General features: G+C 36.2%; 1 protein-coding gene across 3 annotated transcripts in view; it reads left to right on the top strand.

Annotated features, from left to right (window-relative positions):
- Positions 1-21,498, top strand: part of babam2 (BRISC and BRCA1 A complex member 2) — a 181,907-nt gene that overhangs the window by 40,435 nt on the left and 119,974 nt on the right. For 2 of the 3 annotated variants that reach the window (XM_003217369.3, XM_008104698.3), the window contains exons 5-6: positions 2,984-3,178; positions 4,682-4,756. The exons of the other annotated variant lie outside the window; for it this stretch is intronic. In XM_003217369.3, coding sequence (XP_003217417.2) covers positions 2,984-3,178; positions 4,682-4,756 — 270 coding nt within the window. The remainder of the gene's footprint in view (positions 1-2,983; positions 3,179-4,681; positions 4,757-21,498) is intronic. 3 annotated transcript variants of the gene reach the window in all.

Here is a 21,498-nt window from a genome sequence, read left to right as displayed (position 1 = left end):
AGATGGTTTGACTTGGTTTTTCTTTCAAAGAGACAATTAGAAGATCTTATTTGATTATCAATTTCTCCGAATCTTTCAAAAACAATATCTCTTTTGTGTGCTATTAATAAAAATTATTTTTAAAGTATCCGTTTTATTGTGTCTAATTATCCCTGTAAGTCATATTTTTCTTTGTTCTTTAATGTGCAAAAGTAGCTTTTCCCTTTATATGGGTTATAGTATTGAGTTTAACAGATCAATATTAAATTCAGACTTCAGTTTAAGTTGTTTCTTTAAAAGGAGACATAAAATAATTGTTTTCTGAGTGACTCATCTGTTATGACTTTATTCTTAAAAGATCTATTTGGCATTAGAGAGAAATAACTATTTGATGAGAGAATTTTGTTTGCTTCTAAAATTAAAATCTCAGAAACTATCCTGATGCAATATTATTTGTTGTTTGAAACAGTCATATCATTGTTGTCTTCCCCCCAAAGGCCAGTGGATTAAATCTTGTCCTTTCTTGTTCTCTCCATCTGTTTAAAAGGTGCCATCAGGAGCATTGTTTCTTTGGCTCTATTGCATCGGGTGGGGAGTTATTCCTCTTCAATATAGGTCAATTATGAAAACATTGGTCATTTCCTTTAACACAATATTAGTGATGTAACATAAAATAAAAATGTGGGAGTTTATTCTCATTCCTCATTGTGCTGATATCAGCCTGTACTAGCACATTCTATCTTAAAACTTTCTGGGAAGGGTGTTCACCTAAAACCTTGAGAAAAGGAAGTGGAAGTTGTACAGACAGTTTGCTTACTTGCTTCTGACCTTGTGATGCAAGATTTATTTTCTGCAGAATACATGATGTATTTCAGACAGTTAAACTGAATGAACTGGAGTTATTTTCTGTTCAGTCCAACTCAACCGAACATATGTGAATTGATAGCCATGTTGGTATTATGTAGGAAACAAATGACAAATATTGCAATGAAAGTCTGCCTTTTAACTTGCTGTGTTAAAGTATTGTTGACTTGTACCAGTCAGATCTGCCATTGAGTTGGCAATGTCACATTTGTTGGTAGCTTGAGGCACAGGAGGAGACTGCTGTCTTGCTATTCATTTAATAATTATTATTATTATTATTATTTTATTTCTAGACCACCCTCTCTCCCAGAAGCGATTCAGGGCAGTTTACACACAGAAAAAAGGCAAACATTCAATGCCAAAATAATACAAACACATCCAAAATCAAAGTAATACACAATAGTAACCGTAAACTTATAGTAAAAGAATTAAAAGAGTATAAAATAATCCAACAGACATGATAACACTAATAAAATGAATCAACATTAAAACATATACCCTGTAAAACAATTAAAATACATTAAAATGGCTATCATATATTCTAAAGCCTTTGACTGTGTGGATAATAATAAATTGTGGCAAGTTCTTTGTGGTATGGGGATACCAAGTCACCTTGTCTGTCTCCTGAGGAATCTGTATAATGATCAAGTAACAATAGTAAGAACAGACCACAGAACAACAGACTGGTTCAAGATTGGGAAAGGAGTACAGCAAGATTGTATACTCTCACCCTACCTATTCAGTTTGTATGCAGAACACATTATGCAACGTGTGGGGCTTGATCAATCCAAGGCTGGAATTTAAATTACCAGAAGAAACATTAACAATTTTAGATACACAGATGATAGCACTTTGATGGCTGAAAATGAAGAGGAGTTGAGTCTTACAACCAATGTGAAAGAAGAAAGTGCAAAGGCTGAGTTGCAGTTAAACATTAAAAAACCCCAAGATTATGGCAACCAGACTGATTGATAACTGGCAAATAGAGGGAGAAAATGTGGAGGCAGTGACAGATTATATTTCTAGACACGAAGATCACTGCAGACATAGACTGCAGCCAGGAAATCAGAAGATGTTTACTTCTCAGGAGGAGAGCAATGAGCAATCTCAATAAACTAGTGAAGATGTGTTGTCGAAGGCTTTCATGGTTGGGATCACAGGGTTGTTGTATGTTTTCCGGGCTTTATGGCCATGTTCTAGAAGTATTCTCTCCTGACGTTTTGCCCGCATCTATGGCAATGAAGAGTAGAGACATCACACTGGCAATGAAGGTCCGCATAGTTAAAGCAATGGTATTGTCCGTAATAACCTATGGATGCGAGAGCTGAACCATAAGGAAGGCTGAGCAAAGGATTTGAACTGTGGTGTTGGAGGAAAAGTCTGAGAGTGCCTTGGACCCCAAGAAGATCGAACCAATCCATACTCCAGGGAATAATGTCCGACTGCTCACTGGAGAGAAGGATATTAGAGGCAAAGATGAAGTACTTTGGCCACATAATGAGAAGACAGGAAAGCTTGGAGAAGATAATGATGCTGGGGAAAATTGAAGGAAGAAGGGCCAACCAATGGCAAGATGGAAGATAATAACCTTGAAGTGACTGGCTTGACCTTGAAGGAGCTGGGGGTGGCGACAGCCGACAGGGAGCTCTGGCGTGGGCTGGTCCATGAGGTCACGAAGAGTCGGAAGCGATTGAACGAATAAACAATAAAATCATAGGTATTCACTAGAGATATGTCATAGCCACAATGAGGTTAAAAAATTAAAAATGCTATTGGTTACAGCCACTCAAGGTAAATACGTAATTCTAGTTGACACTCCCTATTTTTGTTGACCATTTATGTCCTTGTTTCATATCATCATCTAGAATAGTGCTGAATTGGGCTCCATATTTATTTCAGGCATGACCATTCCTTTAGCTGCTGCACTCATCTTCTTTCAGTTCAAAGGGTTTACAAGGAAGAGGCAGCAAAAGACCCACAAAACCTGAAACTTAGTGATGGAGCTGTAAATGACCTCTTATGCATTTGAAATGCCATACAGGCTGGTCTAACTTACACCACACTTGAACAGTGAATAACCAATTATGTTACTCCTACCGCATTTGAAGATTACCTTAATCCTTGTCTTTCTATTGCATAGAACTTAGCCTCTTGGAATCCATCAGATCCTGAATGTCTACTGCTTGTTGTAAAAGAGCTTGTGCAACAGTATCACCAGTTTCAGTGCAGCAGACTACGCGAGAGCTCTCGCCTCATGTTTGAATATCAAACATTACTTGAGGAACCGCAATATGGAGAGAACATGGAAATTTATGCAGGGAAGAAGAACAACTGGGTATGTGTGCTGGAAAAGTTATGCAAGACTCCTCGATAATCCTTCCCACTAGTAATTGTACCTATTGGTTTGGTCAACCTATTTGTTTTAGATTTTGGGTTCTTAAAATAAATGACTTGTCCCTAATTTACCCTTCTTCTTCACTCCCACTTTTTGTTTGTCAGCTACATTACCTTACTTGAACCCAATTCCTAGGTAAACAGCTAATTCTGAAACTGTTGTATGGATCTAAGCCCTACAAAACTATCCCATGTAGTTTAAAGATAAAATAAAAGAATTCAAATTCTGCTAATGTAAGATTTAAAATTAAGATTTGTAATCTGATCACAATTACTCTAGTACTTAATTTTAGTTTAATAGTCAGCAACCCAAGAGTGTCTGTGACAATGTGCTGATTCCTCCTTTAACTTTCTTCAGTTGCCAGTTTTAGAGGTGAACAAGTGTCAGGAAATCGTAATAGTGCTTACTGTCACATCACTTTAAGAGATGGAAGTTGAGATGCTGTGTCAGCTCTTAAACTGGTCTTCTGGGATAACCAATTTGCTACTAACTTGTCTGCAGATTATGTTGTAGAATTAATATTACTATTTGCAGTCACTCACTTTTTAAATTTTTGTTTTACTTGTTAATATAAACATATTTATTTATACAAGCCAGTATCATTTTATACATCTATATTAAGGTAGCCGTGAGACTGTGAAAGAAGGGAAAATGGGTTACATATGTTAGGATGTGAGCTGCCTGGCTATGCATTAGCATCCATGAATATATGTGGCTTTGTATACATTTGGTCTCTATTTCCCTTTAGCCCCAGGGCACTATAGTTAATAAGGATAATTAGAATTGTAGTTCCAAAAGTTTGGACTGAACCAGATTAAAGAGGCCTAAACTATAGTCTCAAAGCATTTCTGAATCAAACAATATAGTGTAAGAATTATTTCACTGCATCAAAAGTGTGACATTAGAAGTATTTTTATGTAATTATGCCTCAGTACTTTCCCTTATTGGTTTTCATATGCTGGGCTGATCATACTGAGAAAATATAGTCACAAAACTTATTGGGAACTAGTCTTCAGGTCATGCTAATATAGCATCACTTTTTGTAATGCTGCTTTTTTTCAGTGTTCATAGGTATCAATTGGGAAAGAATTTGCCTACAAAGAAGGCAAATTCTGAAACCCTTTATTCTGTGACTGCAAAAATAAAAAATTAACCAGGGATAAATGAATTGTGGATATTTAATCATAGTCCAGTATACCAGTACTTACTGGTTGCCATCTGAGTCAAATTTCAAAATTTAGTAAAATTTCCAGTCCTATAATTTTAACAGATAGAGTTTGGAGTGCTACTTGTTAAATTTACTTAATTTCAAGTTGTGACTGAAGTACTTTCTCTTATTTATTAACAGTGAACAGTGATCTTTTAAGAGGTTTAATGTAAAACTAGTTGCTGCTGACAAGAATGTTATTTATTATAGATCTCACTGTTTACTTTTATTTACAGACAGGTGAATTCTCAGCTCGTTTTCTTCTGAAATTGCCAGTGGACTTCAGCAATATCCCTACTTACCTTCTCAAGGTAAAATGTATCATTGTAACGATAGATAATATGTACTGTGGATAAATCTAAAATGATAATACAGACAGGAATCAAATATTATCTTAATTTTCCCCAGGAATAAAGCTCAGAAATCTCTGTAGGAACAATTAAAGTAATCTTCATTAGTTAGGTTATTTACTTAGTGGCAAAAATTGTAACTAAGTGAAACTGAATTTATATAATACTGATGATTTCACTGCAATTTAACATAATTTGTGAACAACCATGCCTTAAATTTTTGAACGCTACTCTGTATCACTGGTTTGTGTGTTCTTTGGCACACCTACTTGTGCAAGAAATGAAGTTATTTTTAATTAGCTTCAGGAACATGCTCTCTTTTTAAATTTACAAATGGGCCTTTCAGTAGTTTTCAGCATGACATTTAATATCCAAATTGCCTTAAAATGAGAAAAATCTGGTTAAGCTGTTGCAATTTTGTCAGTGAGTTGTCAAGCCAATATTGCTAATATTACTGAATTGAAGCCAAAGAAATTGTATCTTGTTCAATTTATTCTCAAGGAATTGAAATATACAAGCAGAATTAAGATACTTATCAGGCTTCTCTTTGGCAGCTGTGCAGAGCTGAAGGAAGATTTAGGCTTAACACAAAAAGTAGCCTTTTCCCCTGCTTTGCCCTTACAATGCTTTGTTGTGAACATCCCTGCGGAAAGTAGGGAAAAGAGGGCTATTCGATAGTGAAGTATTAGTTATGGAGTATTAATCCCAGGGTCTCCTGGCTTTTTCTTGATAGTCTCGTAAGTTCCATATGTTGACTTTTTATGCATCCAAGCCTTTAAAATAATTTGTTTTTAGTTCAGCACTTAAACCTTCGATACTTACGAATAGTCATTGAATTTTTATTATTTCATGTTTTTGACTGTTTCATTATACTGAATTTTAATAGCTGTGTTTGTGAACTGCCTGGAGCACTTCTAATATAGAGTGACTGCCTAAATGCAGTGTTAAGAACTACTGTAGAAGAAAAGAAAGGGAGGAAGGAGAACTTGGAAAACATGCCCATCCAAATCTCTGCCAGCTTTTTCTGTGGAATGTACTTCTCTGAAGTGAGAAGATATAATTTATGGTTGAAACCCTAAAGCAGAACTACAATGCATATCTCTTTTTAAGCCAAGATAGTTGAAAGACATAACCACACAAGAAGCTTCTCAATTCTGTAGTATTTTATACATTACTGATCATTTTATTCAGGCTCCTTTGACAGATCAGGTCAGGAGAGAGCTCTTTGGGATTTGGGTATTGCTTGAATGGTATGATACACATTGAGTGTTTAATCCTTCATGGGTTTAAAGAAAGGTAACTGTGACTTGAAAGTAAAACTGTCAAATTGTAATAATATATTGGTTGTACAATGGAAAGAAGACTTCCAAATTTAATTGCATCCTTGCCAGTTTTCATTTGATAACTCAATAGCTATATTTAGGAGGCTTTATATTTGCATAGTTGAAACTAGGAAATCAAGGACAATCAAAAGCCATGTTTTTGGAAAGACAGAATGCTGCAAGGAGAGGCGCAAAAATCCTGAAGCTAAAGCAAGTGTTGCATTGGGTGCATTATTAAAACACCAACTAGGAGACACAAATGTCAAAGATATTACATGTCATAAAATTTAGATAATCAAAGGACAAGGACATTATTTTGAAGATAATACGTCCAGTTCATTTGGGTATGATGTATACTTTTTATGTTTAATCTGCAGTATTATATCCAAAACTAAGCTCATTGAATTTAACGTCACATATATCTGGCTAGACAGAAATAGGAATATGTTGTTAAATGTTTCTGATTACTTTTAAAATAGCCAAAATGTTAGCCAAAACAGTTCTTCACATTGCTATGAACTCTGAGTGTTTTTAGACAATGTGTGTGTTATGGGCCTGCAAAGTTATCGTTTCAAAACTCAGATTGTGCCTCAATTTCAATCTATTCTTACAATTTCAGGCTGCTATTTCAATAATTGCCTACTATTTTCTAGATTCTATTTTTTATTGTTTCACTATGGCAAAAGAACTTGGTGTGGGCTTATGGAAAGAGGTTTTATTGCATTGTTTCCTTAGATTTTTTTTAAAGGTCCAGCAATGTAATGGGCTTTGGAAAATGTATGCCTTTCCTGTTCTTTTACTTCTGAATTCTATTTATAAAGTAAGAACTACTGTAATTGCTGAGAAATGATTGGAACCATGCTGCCTGTATCCAGTTCAAATGAATATAAGCACCCTTATCAATTAAGGTATGCTTTTATGGCTGTTTGAATACCCAGAAATTCAATACAATTTAAAGACTTCTTCTATCTAAAATTAAATACTTGATTAGCTATTTGATTTAATGTAACTGTTAAATAACTTACACCTATTTAAATTGACAGTTGTAAGAGTCACTGCTTTAATGCCTTGCAGCATTATTGCCAAAGAATCATTTCCTCTTTGGTTTGGTTTATGGCAAGTTGAAATCTGTACGTTGACGTTGATTGTTTTGGATCAGTCCGTAGAAGCTTTGATTTCTGTTTTCTCTAACATCCAGCAATCTTTGAGAAAGGGTGGATCATATTGCTTTCTTTTAATTTCATATATATATGATGGGCAAAATAATGAATTTCAGTATCTCCATGTCTTCTCTTCTGGAATTCCTCCTGTATTTCATTTATTTATTTGGGGATCGTTGGATTTTTACTTATTCTGTTGTTGCTGTCTCATTAGTCATATTGTGAGAAAAGTCTCTGAAGCAATAACATTGGCAGCGAGAGACGGATTGATGACCACATAGCTGTAGATCCAGTTCGACTAAAGTAGTCTGCTTTAGGAAAGTGACTAGAGATGAAACAGACATCATTGGAATGCAGTTCTCGTTCTCTCTTCCCATCTTTTTATAGGGCAGGAACATGCTTCTAGTCTACTAGGCTTGCGGTGATACCCCTCCCTAACAGTACCATGGATAACTGTATTTCTCTGTTGTGTCTCTTCCCCATTTAATTCTTACTAAAATGCAGAAGGTCAATTTGTGTCACAGCTAAGTTTTTTACCAAGGGCCTACTCTATTGAACACAAAGTGGATACAGTGTGATACAAAAAGTGATGGGTTGAGAAGGCGTGAGAGCACTGCATATCAGAGTGAGTGATGATTGGCTGAATGTTTAAAGGGGGGAGGGGGTTAGTGGCAAGTGAGTGTGATAGTTTGAGGAAAGACAGGGAATTAGTTGGTTTTTGAACTATTAGTTTAGCTAGGATATGGGGAGACAGAGAATAAATTAGTGAGATAGGGAAGAGATAGCGAGAAATATTAGAGCTAATTAGGATTTATATATTAAATAAGCAATCTTTAATACCAGTTGTTTAATAAATTGTTATCATCCCATTTGTCTCTGGAAGCTTGACAATAGTGTTTTCAAGGTAGTTGAGTTCAGATACTTGATGCCTGTGGTGATAGCAATAGTTCAAAAGTGGTTGCACCCAGTGGTGGGATTAAAAGAATAAAGAAATCACAGAGATAAGAAGTGGCCTCTACATTTATTGGCACTTTTAAGATAGGAGGATGCCCTTCATTCTCTGGATGACTGGGGGAGCAATCCACACACAAAAGGCTACCTTCACCCACTCAAAATAAAAAGATACTTTGATCAAAAATATGGCATATTCTTCTAATTGGACAATATTTAAATTTTTATCTGTTTTTGGTAGTGGTGGGTATTATGTATGTGGATTGCTCCAAAGATGATCATTTCCAGTAACAAACCCTTAAACCAAACTCATAAAATTGTAATCCTTCTTATTGTAAATGTTTGACCTGTTAGTATTAGATACCTGTGATACTGATACTGTGAAGCGAAACTAAAGTCAAGAGCTTTATGGATAAGAATTCAGCACTCCTGGGAACCTTTCCTATCATCCTTTCTGGGTTTGAAGAACAGGGTTAAGGAAGCACTCCTCCTGGATCCCAGGATGGGTGCTTCCTTAACTCAGTTGCTCAAACCCAGACTCCCTTGAAAGAAGGAAGGAAATAATCCAGGGGAGCCTCGTAAATTCCCCATTCCTGCCAATGGGCCAGATCTTCCCGGATTTTTCCATTAGCTGATTTTCGGGAGGCTCCTGAAAACAGATCTGGGTACCCAACGAAATTCAGATACCAAAAATGGATCACTCTCCAGCCGTATTGCACAAGCCTACTACCCAGCCAGTTTTAATCATGAATTTTAAACTCGTGTTTTGTGTCCACTATATATATATATATATAATTTTTCTGTATATTTTTATTATATGTGTTTTGTAGAAATATGTTTTAATATGTGCATTTTATATAATGATTATTTGTTTTAGCAATGTTGTAACCCGTTTCAAGGAGAAATGGGTAAGTAATAAAATTATTATTTATTATTACTGATCCAGACAAGCAGAAGAAAAGTGCTTCTATTATGTAATGATCTGTAATTATTTTATAGCTGTTTTATTCCAGTCGAATAACATAATGTTTCTGTACAAAACTATCATAAATTGCAGGTTCTGTCAAGGTGGTTCTGACAAACCTTATTCAGGCAAATTTGTGCAGTGTGCAGGCAAATATTCCTAACGATTAAATAGAGTTCATGAATGTATGTTTTAAGAACATTTGTCTTCTCAGAAAAAAAGTTACAATTTTTCTTAGAAAATATTTTGTTTTTTATAGTTGGTAAGTCTGAGTTCAATGTGGTCTTTGTATATAATCAACTCAACCTATCCTTGTGAAGATGTGGGAGAAAAATAAAGGGAGAAAAGCCTATGAATTTATTATAGTTATTGATAAAACCTACTTTGAGTATGAGACTTTTGAGACAGCTAGTAAGAAAAAAACAGTAATTCTCCATTATCCGGGCAAAGCCCAAAAGGGAGGCTAGAAAGAGAAAGATAGTCCATTTTACTGGGGGGTAAGGGCTCAGTGTTCTGGTATTTTGGGATACCTGGTTAAGTGACCAAGCTCAAAGGGTGCTCACCAATGGTTCCACTTCATCCTGGAAAGGAGTGACTAGTAGTGGTGTGCATTCAGGTAAAAGCTTGTCTCATTTTGTTTTTGGCTTTCATTGTGGGGCCCGATCCGTTTTCGGAAAGCCTCCTAAAATTGGGAGGGTTGTTTTCAATTGTTTCGTTTTTGAGGGCCCAAAAATTGGCCCATTATTGGGAGGGGGGCTTCCCACCCACTGGCTCCCCTTCCTGAGGCTGCTTGGCAGGCACTGCGCTTCTTCTCTTCCTCCTCCTCCTTTCCTCCCTCACGCCTGCAACGCCCCACATTAACTCATAGGAGTCATGGCCAGGTAGCCCCACATCCAGACCTCAGCAAGCAAGCAGGAAGGAACCACTGCTGCTCCCTCCTTTCAATTCGGAGAGTGTGGTGGGCGGCATGGCATGTGTGACTGTGCAGGCGCTCAGCTGCAGGCTGTCACTGAGAGGCGAGCACAAGCTTTCCAGGCCTGCCTGCACAACCACGCCACACACAAAGAAAGAAAGAAAGAAAGTGTGTGGTGGGGCTCAGGCAGGCCTGGAAAGCACACACTCGTCTCTTAGTCCTGCCTGCAGTCGGGTGCCGGCACAGTCACACGCCTGGAAAGGAGGGAGGGGAGGTTGTTCCTTCCGCCCTGTTACTGAGGTCTGAATGTGGGGCTGCCTGGCCGTGAGTCCCGTGAGTGAATGTGGGGCATTGTGGGTGTGAGGGAGGGAGGAGGAGAGAGAGATGAAGCTCGCACGCATGCAATTTCTGCTCCACACGAAAACAGGCTTTTGTGTTGAGCTGAGTTTCATGTTGGGAGGTGGGCTCTCTGTTTCGTGCTTCCGAATAAACAAAAGACACGAAAGACACTGAAGAAACCATAAGAACAAAGTTTGTGCACATATCTAGTGACTAGTAGGATTCTTGTAACCCTGGGGGCACTTTTAACTTGCTTTCATGCAGTTCCCTGCAGTGCATATCTCTTGCAAGGAGGGTTCCGTCCTGGGCCCTTTACTATTCAACATCTTTATTAATGACTTGGATGAAGATTTAGAGGGCATACTTATCAAGTTTGCAGATGACACCAAATTAGGAGGGATAGCTAATACTCCAGAGAGCTGGGCCAATGCTAACAAAATGAATTTCCACAGGGACAAATGCAAGCTATTACACTTAGGCAGAAATAATGAAATGCAAATACAGTAGAGTCTCACTAATCCAAGCCTCGCTTATCCAAGCCTCTGGATTATCCAAGCCATTTTTGTAGTCAATGTTTTCAATATATCGTGATATTTTGGTGCTAAATTCATAAATACAATAATTACAACATAACATTACTGTGTATTGAACTACTTTTTCTGTCAAATTTGTTGTATAACATGATGTTTTGGTGCTTAATTTGTAAAATCATAACCTAATTTGATGTTTAATAGGCTTTTCCTTAATCCCTCATTATCCAAGATATTTGCTTATCTAAGCTTCTGCCGGCCCGTTTAGCTTGGATAAGTGAGACTCTACTGTATATAGAATGGGAGATGCCTGGCTCAACAACAGTCCATGTGAAAAAGATATTGGAGCCTTTGTGGACTACAATTTGAACCAACAGTATGAAGCAGCAGCTAAAAAAGCCAATAGGATTTTGGGCTGCATCAAAAGAAGTATAGTGTCTAGATCAGGGGTCCCCAAACTTTTTAAACAGGGGGCCAGTTCATGGTCCCTCAGCCCGTTGGAGGGACGGACTATAGTTTTTAAAAAAACTATGAACAAATTGCTATGCACACTGCACATATCCTATTTTGAAGTAAACAAACAGAACGGGAACAAATACAGCCTCAATGTTTAATTAAATAATAATTAAAATACTATTATAAACAAGCAAAGCTTTGGAAGTCTCGGGAGGAGGCGGGCTGGAAAGCTTGTGCTCCTCCCTTGCGCCGCAAGCGCCTTCCTCGGCAGAGGAGGATGGAGCCACCGCCATGGGGACCCGATAAATGGCTTCAATGGGCCACATGTGGCCCCCGGGCCTTAGTTTGGGGACCCCTGGTCTAGATCGAGGGAAGTCATGGTGCCTTTGTATTCTAGTTTGGTTAGACCTCATCTGGAATCCTGTGTCCAGTTCTGGCCCCACAGTTAAAAGAGATATTGAGAAGCTGGAAGGTGTCCAGAGGAGGGCAACTAAATGATAAAAGGTCTGGAGGTCTGGAGACCAAGCCCTATGAGGAGCGTCTTAAAGAGCTGGGTATGTTTAGCCTGCAGAAGATATAAATATGTGAAAGGGTGTCATAAGGAAGAGGTAGCAGGCTTGCTTATTGCTGCCCTTGAACTAGAACTTGTAGTAATGGGTTCAAATTACAGGAAAGGAGATTCTACCTGAACATTGAGAAGAACTTCCTGACCGTACAAGCTGCTTAACAGTGGAACTCTCTGCCTTGGAGTGTGGTGGAAGCTCCTTCCTTGGAAACCTTTCAATAGAGGCTGGGCGGCCATGTGTCGGGGATGCTTTGATTGTGCTTTCCTGCATGGCAGGGGGTTTAACTAGATGGCCCATGTAGCCTCTTCCAACTCTATTAATCTATGATTCTATGATTCTGTGATACTGAGTAGACATAAAAACATGACATGTTCAGATAAATGTTTTTTGTTTAAGTAGTTATGTGTCATTTCTGAATCTTAATATGGAGTGTTCAATTAACTGCCAATGGAATAGAGATAAAGTGTTGGTTTAAAAATACAGAAGTACAAAAACTTAGTTTGTATAGCAGGCTTCTTTTTGTACTCAAAAGGATAGGGCATCCCCTCCCTTCCTGAATAAATACTAAAGATTTGTTTGAGAAAGTTAGATTGCTGGTGACATCGGAAGGGATCATGAAGTGAAAGTTCAAGAACTAGTGAGATCAGTTTATCTCCTAGTATGTTGCTAATAAAGTTTCAGAGAATTGGGAGTGAGAATGAGAAAGGGAAGTATGATAGCAACTTTGAGAAAAAATTAAAACTATTCTGTCACCAAGAAGAAATACATTTTGAAAAGCAAGTTTTTATATTGGCTCCAATGCTCTTCCCACCCCTCAAAATGTATTTATTGATATGTTTTCGAGTCAAATAAACATGCCTTCTTTCTGTGTTTTCTTTATGCATGTATTATTTGAGCCAGCAAATTTCCTCTCTTTAGCTGAAAAGTGCTTTCAGTTGTATAAAATGCTAGACAGATGGGATAAATCATCTTAGCTGACTGATGTCTCTCTGATGATACGTAAACCATCAGTTATTTGTTTAAAGGATCCCTGGGGCTGGTTGATTGCTTAACCTCAAAGAATAATTACTACAGGAGTATGTTCCAAATCAGAATTTTAGCCATTTTTGCATTCATAATCTCACTGTTCAACAGAAAATTTATTCTAATCCTACTTTGATAATTTTTATTTAAATAGCAATGCACTCACATTCTGATTCATTAAATTAGATGATCAAGTGTTGGACTTGTGGCAGATCCCCATGCATCTCATTTAATAAGAGGCAATCTTTGTTCCATTGTCATATGTTTCATGTTGTCATTGCATATAAAGTGTTTTGAAAATCGAAGCTTTTATCAGTGATGCTGGAAAATTACTGGCTTATGTTCTAGATCTTGTAGCCAGACTAAGGTAGGTTTAGGCTTCTTGTGGCCATGGGGACACTTTTAACTTGCTTTCATGCAGTTCCCTGCAGTGCATATCTCTGGCAAGATTAGTTCCTTCCTTGATAGCCCTTTGAAAGAGAGAAAGGGAAAAAGTGGCCCCAGCTTGCCCTGTTCACCTTGCTTTCTCCACAGATTGTTCCCAAGGGAATGTGAACTACAACAGAAAAAGCTCTCCAGATAAAATAACAAGAAATAATAATAATAATCTTTTATTTATATCCCACCACCATCTCCCATAGGGACTTGGGGCAGCTCAAAGAACACTCAAAGTGCAACATGCAAAATACAACAAGTGCAAAACAAAACACAGACAACAAACAGTCAACACAACATCATAAATTCACAGTACCCCTCCCCCCCCCCGGTAAAAACAATAAAATACAGCAATTGCTGTAGATAAAACAGTGCTATAATGCATTGTAACCTTCAGTTGTGTAGCTGGACCACTCTGCAGTGCCTCTGCAGTAAGATTTTTCTAATAATCATCTTAAAACACAGTTATTAAAATTGAGTTGACATCACAACCTGATAATTATGGCACAAACTTAACATTTATCTTCAAGCAATGTTGTAAAACAGCTGTTCACATGTTCAAGAGAAACTTCATTCAGAATACTCTTGAATGTAGTATTCATGTGGATACAGAATAGACCGTATACAGTATAACTATGATAACGATGATATAAATTAATCTATGGATGAATAGGGCTATTGTGATTTTGCAGAGACTTTTGTAGTCATAGCTTCTTTTATTAGGAGAAAACATATCCTAATAACATAATAACATATATTATACGATATAATACTAATAATACAATATAATAATATTAATTATATATTATATTTTACATGTAATATTACTAATAATATTACAATATATTGATGATGATAATAATAATAATAATCATCATCATCATCATCATCTTTATTTATACCCCGCCACCATCTCCCCAACGGGGACTCGGGGCGGCTTACATGGGGCCATGCCCAGAACAATACAATATCACAGAATAAAATAGAACAACAAATCATAACACATTAAACAATACAATAAAAGATAATATACACCACATTAAGCAAAATCAAAAGAACAATAAAACCAAGGGCGGGCCACATGAACACTAGGTTAAAAACTCGGGGTGAGAAAGGGAATAGGAATAAACCACAGAAAACAGGGTCATAAATTAGTGGTGCAATCTGGAGGACAGATATTGGAGGAGAGTAACAAAAGGGATGTATGCAGTAATTACTCTCCAAAAGCACAATGGAAGAGCCATGTTTTCAAATCTTTCTTAAAGGCTGCTAATGTGGGGGTTTGCCTAATCTCACCGGGCAGTGAGTTCCACAGTCAGGGGGCCACAGTACAATATACCAATAATATAATATTGTATGTAAATTTAATTTGTAAGCCGCTCTGAGTCCCCTTTGGGGTGAGAAGGGCGGCATATAAATGTAGCAAATAAATAAATAAATAATAGAAGAAATGTCTATTGGTCCATTGTAGTAATACTATAGCTGGTTCACTGTGGTTGTACCTGTGAACAAACAGGTTTGCACACAATGTTTCCTCTAGTACAGGGGTCCTCAAACTTTTAAAGCAGAGGGCCAGTCCACAACCCTTCAGACTGTGGAGGGGCCGAATTATCATTTGGAAAAAAAACCCGAACAAATTCCTATGCACACTGCACATGTCTTATTTGTAGTGCAAAACAACAACAACAATGAAAGAACAATACAATATTTTAAAAGGAAAACAATTGTAACCAGCATAAACCTATCAGGATTTCAATGGGAAGTGTGGGCCTGCTTCTGGCCAATGAGATAGTCAAGTGAATTAGGATTGTTGTTGTTGTTGTGTGACTTCAAGTCATTTCAGACTTTGGGCGAGCCTAAGTCTAAAATTATTTATTTATTAATTTACTACATTTATTTATTACATTTATATCCCGCCCTTCTTACCTTGAAGGGGACTCAGAGCAGCTGTATGTACATACAATATATTATATTACAGTAGAGTCTCACTTATCCAAGCTAAACGGGCCGGCAGAAGCTTGGATAAGCGAATAGCTTGGATTATAAGGACTGATCAAGGAAAAGCCTATTAAACATCAAATTAGGTTATGATTTTACAAATTAAGCACCAAAACTTCATGTTATACAACAAATTTGACAGAAAAAGTAGTTCAGTATGCAGTAATGTTACCTTGTAATTACTGTATTTACGAATTTAGCATCAAAATATCACAATATTTTGGAAACATTGACTACAAAAATGGCTTGGATTATCCAGAGGCTTGGATAAGCGAGGCTTGGATTAGTGAGACTCTACTGTATTAGCATAGCACAATATTAGCATTATATATTACTATATAGAATTGAACTATACCACTGTTCTGTAATATTATATGTTATATATAACATATAATTAATATTATTATATGGTGTTAGTATTATATTGTATAACATTATAATATTATTATCAATATTATATGTATATGCAATATATTATATTATTAAAAATGATATAAAAATATTATATTATAAAACTGAGGGCAGGGGCCAGGTAAATGACCTTGGAGGGCCGCATCCGGCCCCTGGGCCTTAGTTTGGGGACCCCTGCTCTAGTATATTGACCCCAAGTGAGTCTAATGTAGTTTGACATATTTCTTTCATTGTATGAACAGATTCAGATATTGCTGCTTTTCTGTGGTGGAATTGCATGCAGTCCTTCATATTGCCACACACAGAAATTTACAATTTTTATAAACTTGAATAGCAATTTGGCCTTATGCTTGATGATTAATCAATTGCCTTATTTTGGTGAGCCTTTCTGCCAAAGTTTGTCTTGCCAGTAAACTGTTTTAAGCCTAGAGCATTCTAAGCATTTTCATCATGAAATATTGGTTTGTTTAAAAAAGTATTTAGGAAATGGTTTGGGCATTCAAAACTTTGGCTTGATTTTTTATAGTGATCCAGGGTGATGTGTTTTGTCTTCCTGCTTTGTATCATTGGGAAAGAAACAAAATGAACTTTGGCAGGATGGAAATAATGTATGTTTAGACAAAACGTATTAGAATACGGTAGTGTGCCTGCAAACAAAATGTTGTACAAACTATTGCTTGAATTACATACTTTCTGCCTAATAATTGCTATATTATTCTATGAACACCTGAAATCACATTCACAAAGAAAGAACTGACTGGGAAAATTTCTTGAGTTATCGTTTTAGCAAAATAATTAAAATTTAAAAGGAGGTGTTCATTAATTTGAATGGTTTACACACTATTGTTTCCTTTTTATGTTACACTTGTGAGCAGATAAGTAAAGAAGGAAACAGCTGAGGAAACAACTGAAGTCAAAGTATAATGTGAAAAAAGTTTTTAAAACAAAGTTACATTTTGATATTTTATTCCAAAGGATCTGTTTTTATGGGCAATCATTCTGCCTTATACTTAACTTTGTATTTATGCCCAGATGTAAGTGAAAACACTGAATACTTTGTTTTCTATGTGCTACAGCATTATGATAGCCTTTCCCATGGGGATAAGTGCAAGGAGATGCTAAGCAAAAATGGCAGCAGCCAAACAATTTATGATGTGAAAATTGTGCATTTTGTTGTGAGAAAGCATAGAGTTTCTCAGTCTCAGGAGTTGTGAAAAAAAAATACGGTCAAACCATTCTCTGTTTTTCTTTTGCATGTTAATTTAAACTTTCAGCACTGTGATTCTCTTTCTCATATTTAGTAAAGATAAAATATTGCTCTTTCTTCTGCCATGAGGAAATTAGAGAATCATAAAGTTTTTATATTATGTGAAGGGCAGGGTTTCAATGTTCTTTCAAACCGAATAATAATAATAATAATAACAACAACAACAACAACAACTTTTTTTAGACCCTGCCTCCATCTATCTATCTATCTATCTATCTATCTATCTATCTATCTATCTATCTATCTATCTATCTATATGTTGTATACCAACAACTTCTGTTGTCCAAAGTTTTTTAGTTTTAAATTTGTTAGGAAAATCTGGATTAGTATTCCAAGTCCAATCTTCCTTGAAAGACAAATTCTGCATCCAGCTTGAGTGACTTGTAGTCCTCCAGATGCTGTTAGAGCAATTGCTTTGGGATAACATATACTTATTTATCCCAAGTTAGAAGTTCGGAAGTAGAGATTCAGTGTAAAGAAAAGAGAATGGGAAGAAGAAGAGAATAGTGTTGGCTTTTTTTGGTTTTTGGAAGGGGTAGTTACTCAGAGGAAGAAATAGCAAGAAGGGGAATGGGGAGAGAATGAGTAAGTAAAATGGAGGAATAGAAAAAATGTTCTGAGAGTTAATAAAAGATTTCAAGAACATTGGAAGAAAGAAGGGGCCAGTGGTAAGAGAATAATGACCATAAAACATAGATCATAGAGCATAGTGCTGAAAATTCAACATAGATCAAAGGGATTTGAGCTAATCAACAGAAAGATAAAATAGTAATACAATAGGAGAAATTATGAACAGTCTCCACAGATCTGCTCTTTCTCTCACATCTGGTAAGCTCATTTTTTTATCTTGACAAAAGTAACTTTCTCTATCTGACAAGACAAGTTAACTTATTAGGCTTGAGTGTCAGACACAGGAAGATTGCTAGGTAACTCTTCAGGACAAATAATTTAACAATTCTAACTCATATCATATTTGTATCGCTCTTAATTTGGTTTGGCTGGATAGAATCTTCTTTTCTTTCCTGTGCTGTGTAAAAAAGATTGGTTCTTGTGAAGGGGGAGGTGTATACAATATCGGGACTTGCGGTCATACCTCTACTATATATATTTTTTAAAGATTGGACAGCTTAAGTGGGGGAAAAAAGATAATTTCAGCTAAAGATGCCCAATTAAAATGTCACAAAAGAAAATTGGAATTAAAAGGTAATTTTGATAGTAGTTTTTTATATCAATATGTCATTGAAATCAATATGGCATACATAAAATGCACAGCTTTTGTTTTTTGGAATCAATTTTAAGGATCATTCTTGACTAGTACTATTTAGTGGTCCACAAGACAAGAGTTCTGTGTTACAACATGCTCTGGATTCACTAGTATGTTGCCAGTTCTTATCTCCTCACATTAGAACTACAAGCTCCTTAGGCAAGAGTTTTTATTTATTTTTTTCCTTTGTCTTGAATAGCTCATGTGAACTGTCATTGCTTAGCAATTATATTGGAAGGCTTATTTCATTTTTTTTGGTATAGATTTATGAAGCTTTCTAAGTAGTTAAATGTGTTGAGAGTGTCTTATTTACTGATTAAATATGGGCACATATCTAATGTTAATTATTGTTACTGAACTGTCATTCACAATGAAGAAGGTTAGGTATCTTCTTTATTGTGAATGGCGTGCTGCAAAAAATCTACCCTCATATGTAAACTTAAACACAATGTTTCCTAGGTTTTTATGATAAATAATATCTCATAGAATAATAGAATAATAGAGTTGGAAGAGACTTCATGGGCCATCTAGTCCAACCCCCTGCCAAGAAGCAGGAAATAGCATTTAAAGCATTCCAACTCCATGTATGTGCAATGGTTCCAAATTACTGTGATTCAGAATAAAAGACATGCTTCTAAGGATAAAAAAGAAAGGAAAGATGCTAGGATTCAAATTAGATTTCATCAGTCATGAGATGTTCACAAGATATAGGCAGTACTTATAGTTAATGGACAGGAATTGGAAGAGTCTTAGTTGCGTAGTCACATAATAGTATTGCTGATAGGCATTGAAATATTCTTCAGCTAGACTCCAGTTAGTTTGAGGATTTATGTTATTTGACAATATGCAATTGGTTAAAATAACTCAATGTGTCAGTTTTTAAAATATCATTTTAATATAATTAGATAGAACTTTTAATTTACTGCATTTTAATGTTATTCACTCAGAAGACATTTGTCTTCACAGAACTGTGGCCAGTATATTTTTAGATATATAACTCTCTGTCCTGAAGGCTCAAGGAAGGAATGAAGCATGTATGTGTGAAAGAGGAATAACAGCATAATCAAGAGGCTCTTCTACACAATACTATTGCAGAGCTCTCATTCATTCCAATAGACTCTAGATAGAAAAATTCCCAATAATAATAATACTTTATTTTTGTATCCCGCCATCATCTCCCCGAAGGGACTCGGGGCGGCTAACATGGGGCCAAGCCCAGAAAAGACAAAGTGTAAACAAGTTAAAATATAAAACAAACAAACAAAAAAAAACAAGCTATAAGCAGTATAAAATCAAAAATGATTTCAAACACAGTTTTACAAATACATAAAACAAGATAAAAAGTTTTAAAACAGTATCAGTTTCACCACCAAAGGGACAAAAGGAATAAAGGGGGGGGGGGGTCAAAGCAAAGTGCGTAATAACTAGGTTATTCCATAAAATGCCTGGCCAAGTGTTACAAGGTTTCCTAAGATGACATTAGAGGTAGGATGGGGTGGGACCAGAGATAAAGTGCAGAATAGCAGCATGGTTGTCAAGGGGTCTGTAGTGTCTTGTTTAATCGAAAGCGTGCTGAAAGAACCGTGTCTTAAATTGTTTAATAAAAGCAATAGATGGTTCCCTTTTTGTACAAATGAAGACTTCTGCCATCTTGAAAACTAATAGCCCACATTAAAATGATATGAATCTAATTGTCAGTTTTGGTTGTTGGGGCTTATCCTGGTTTTACTAACTATGCTATTAGGTACTATGTTAACCCATATAATGAGATTTCCTTATGAATAGTAAAGTCTGTCAACTCAACTTAAAGGTCTTGTATGTATTTAATGTTATTTTTCCTATATCTTTTAAAATTATCTCTATATTACCTGGTTGACTGAAGGTAACTTGTAGCATTACACAGGGCACAGTGTCATAACTGTTTTTCCCATAAGACGCTATCCTACTCCCAGAAATGTTACCAAGATTTAAAGTTTTTACAGAGTTTCAGAATCTTCATGTTGAGACCTTTTGTCTATTAAATGTTGAAAGTAGGAATCAACGTATATTTTAATTTGGATGGGAGTCATGTAAATTCTTAATTCTATTAAGAATTTTGATATAGTTATTTTTACTCCAGAAATCTTTATACATGACACAAAACAGCTTTCATATGTGGTGTCCATGTACAAGCTCAAGAAAACCTATAAATATTTATGCAAACCAGTATGTTCCACAATCTCAGCAAAAGCTTATCTAATGTTGTCTTAGACATAGTTTGAACTGGACTGAATACATTTGAGCAAGGGATGGGAAGTTTTTACATCATATTTCTCTGCTTGGTTAAATCCTTTCTAGCCTGGATTTGAAAGATTACCAAGAGAACTTAACTTTAATGATATGTATTCAAAATATATATTTCCTGGGAGATAGATAAAATATCTCAAATGCTTTCTTTTATACTTAGCAACTGGAGCAATTTGTATAATGACCAACACAGAGGTACTGCTCCATAGAAAAGGCACGCTCTGTGTCTACTGCATGGTTCCCTGTGGATCATAAGCTAGCACTAGGCCAATCTTATGGCTTCCCTGTTTCTTGTGAATTTGAATATCAGTCAACAGAGACAATCCAATATTTCATTATATTGTATTTCTTTTGAACTCTTAATCCTTTTAAAATATTTATAGTTCCTACATCTAAGTATTATTCAGTAGGAATAAAAGATTGAGCTCAACTTAGTGGGTTATAGGCTTTAAAAAGCCACAGAGATTTTACATGAGAGGCAAACCATGTATTTGAGTATGTAGCAGTACTCCATTGCCTACTTAAAAAGCAAAGCTGAAGATAGGAGAGAGGAATAAATTGTGTTTACCGTCCCATACGAAGAAGATATCTGGAGTGTTGTGGAGCAAGGGCATGATGGGCAAGGAAGAGGTTGAATTTCCCTAGTTACCTCCACTGCTTCACCACATTGTATTTTGCTCATCCTTCTGGGGAGCTTTGATTCAAAAAAGAGAAAGTGCTAAGGAACTGTTAATACTATGTCATTAAAATCTTTGCAGAGTGTGTTTGGACATCACAGTAAGCCATGACTCAGTGGGAGATGAAGTGTGTTGGTAACC

The sequence above is a fragment of the Anolis carolinensis genome, chromosome 1, assembly GCF_035594765.1.
Source record: "Anolis carolinensis isolate JA03-04 chromosome 1, rAnoCar3.1.pri, whole genome shotgun sequence".
NCBI classification, from domain to species: Eukaryota; Metazoa; Chordata; class Lepidosauria; order Squamata; family Dactyloidae; genus Anolis; species Anolis carolinensis.
The sequence above is the reverse complement of the archived record's forward strand: the minus strand, read 5'-3'. Positions and strand labels throughout refer to the sequence as shown.